This window comes from Eimeria mitis, genomic scaffold, assembly GCF_000499745.2.
Source record: "Eimeria mitis Houghton genomic scaffold, Emh_scaff571, whole genome shotgun sequence".
NCBI classification, from domain to species: Eukaryota; Apicomplexa; class Conoidasida; order Eucoccidiorida; family Eimeriidae; genus Eimeria; species Eimeria mitis.
Window position 1 is genome coordinate 14,836 of NW_013573959.1, and position 466 is coordinate 15,301.

The following is a 466-nucleotide window of genomic DNA, read 5'->3' on the forward strand; positions in this document are numbered from 1 at the left end:
GCTGCTGCAGGCTGCTGCTGGTTGCTGCTTCTGCTGCTTTCTGCCCGTGTCAGTATTTTGCTGCTGTCTCTAAAAAGGAGACAAAAAAGGAGACAGAGACAAAAGAGGAGACAGAAACAAAAAAGGAGACAGAAACAAAAAAGGAGACAGAGACAAAAAAGGAGACAGCAGAAAGGGGCCTCAAGGCCCTCTCAGCTGCAGCACGCAGCAGCATCCAAGTGCTGCTGGTGCTCTCGCCCTTCGACTGCCCCGCGCTGCTGCAGCTGCACCAGCAGCAGCAGCAGCAGCAGCAGCAACAGCAGCAGCAGCAGTTGGTGCACAGCGATGCAACACAGGAGCCGCCGGTGGAGCCACCAACAGTCAACGCTACACCTGCAGCAGAAGCAGCAGCAACAGCAGCAGCAGCAACGTTCTCGTCTGTGCGTGGTGTTTCTCGTTTGCTGCTGCCGCTGCTGTTCGATCAGCA

General features: G+C 56.0%; 1 protein-coding gene across 1 annotated transcript in view; it reads left to right on the forward strand.

Moving 5' to 3' along the window:
• EMH_0016560 (uncharacterized protein) overlaps positions 1–466 on the forward strand; it is a gene marked incomplete at both ends in the record, with an annotated part of 4,235 nt that overhangs the window by 3,588 nt on the left and 181 nt on the right. The window contains 1 exon segment of the mRNA XM_013500664.1: positions 11–464. Coding sequence (XP_013356118.1) covers positions 11–464 — 454 coding nt within the window.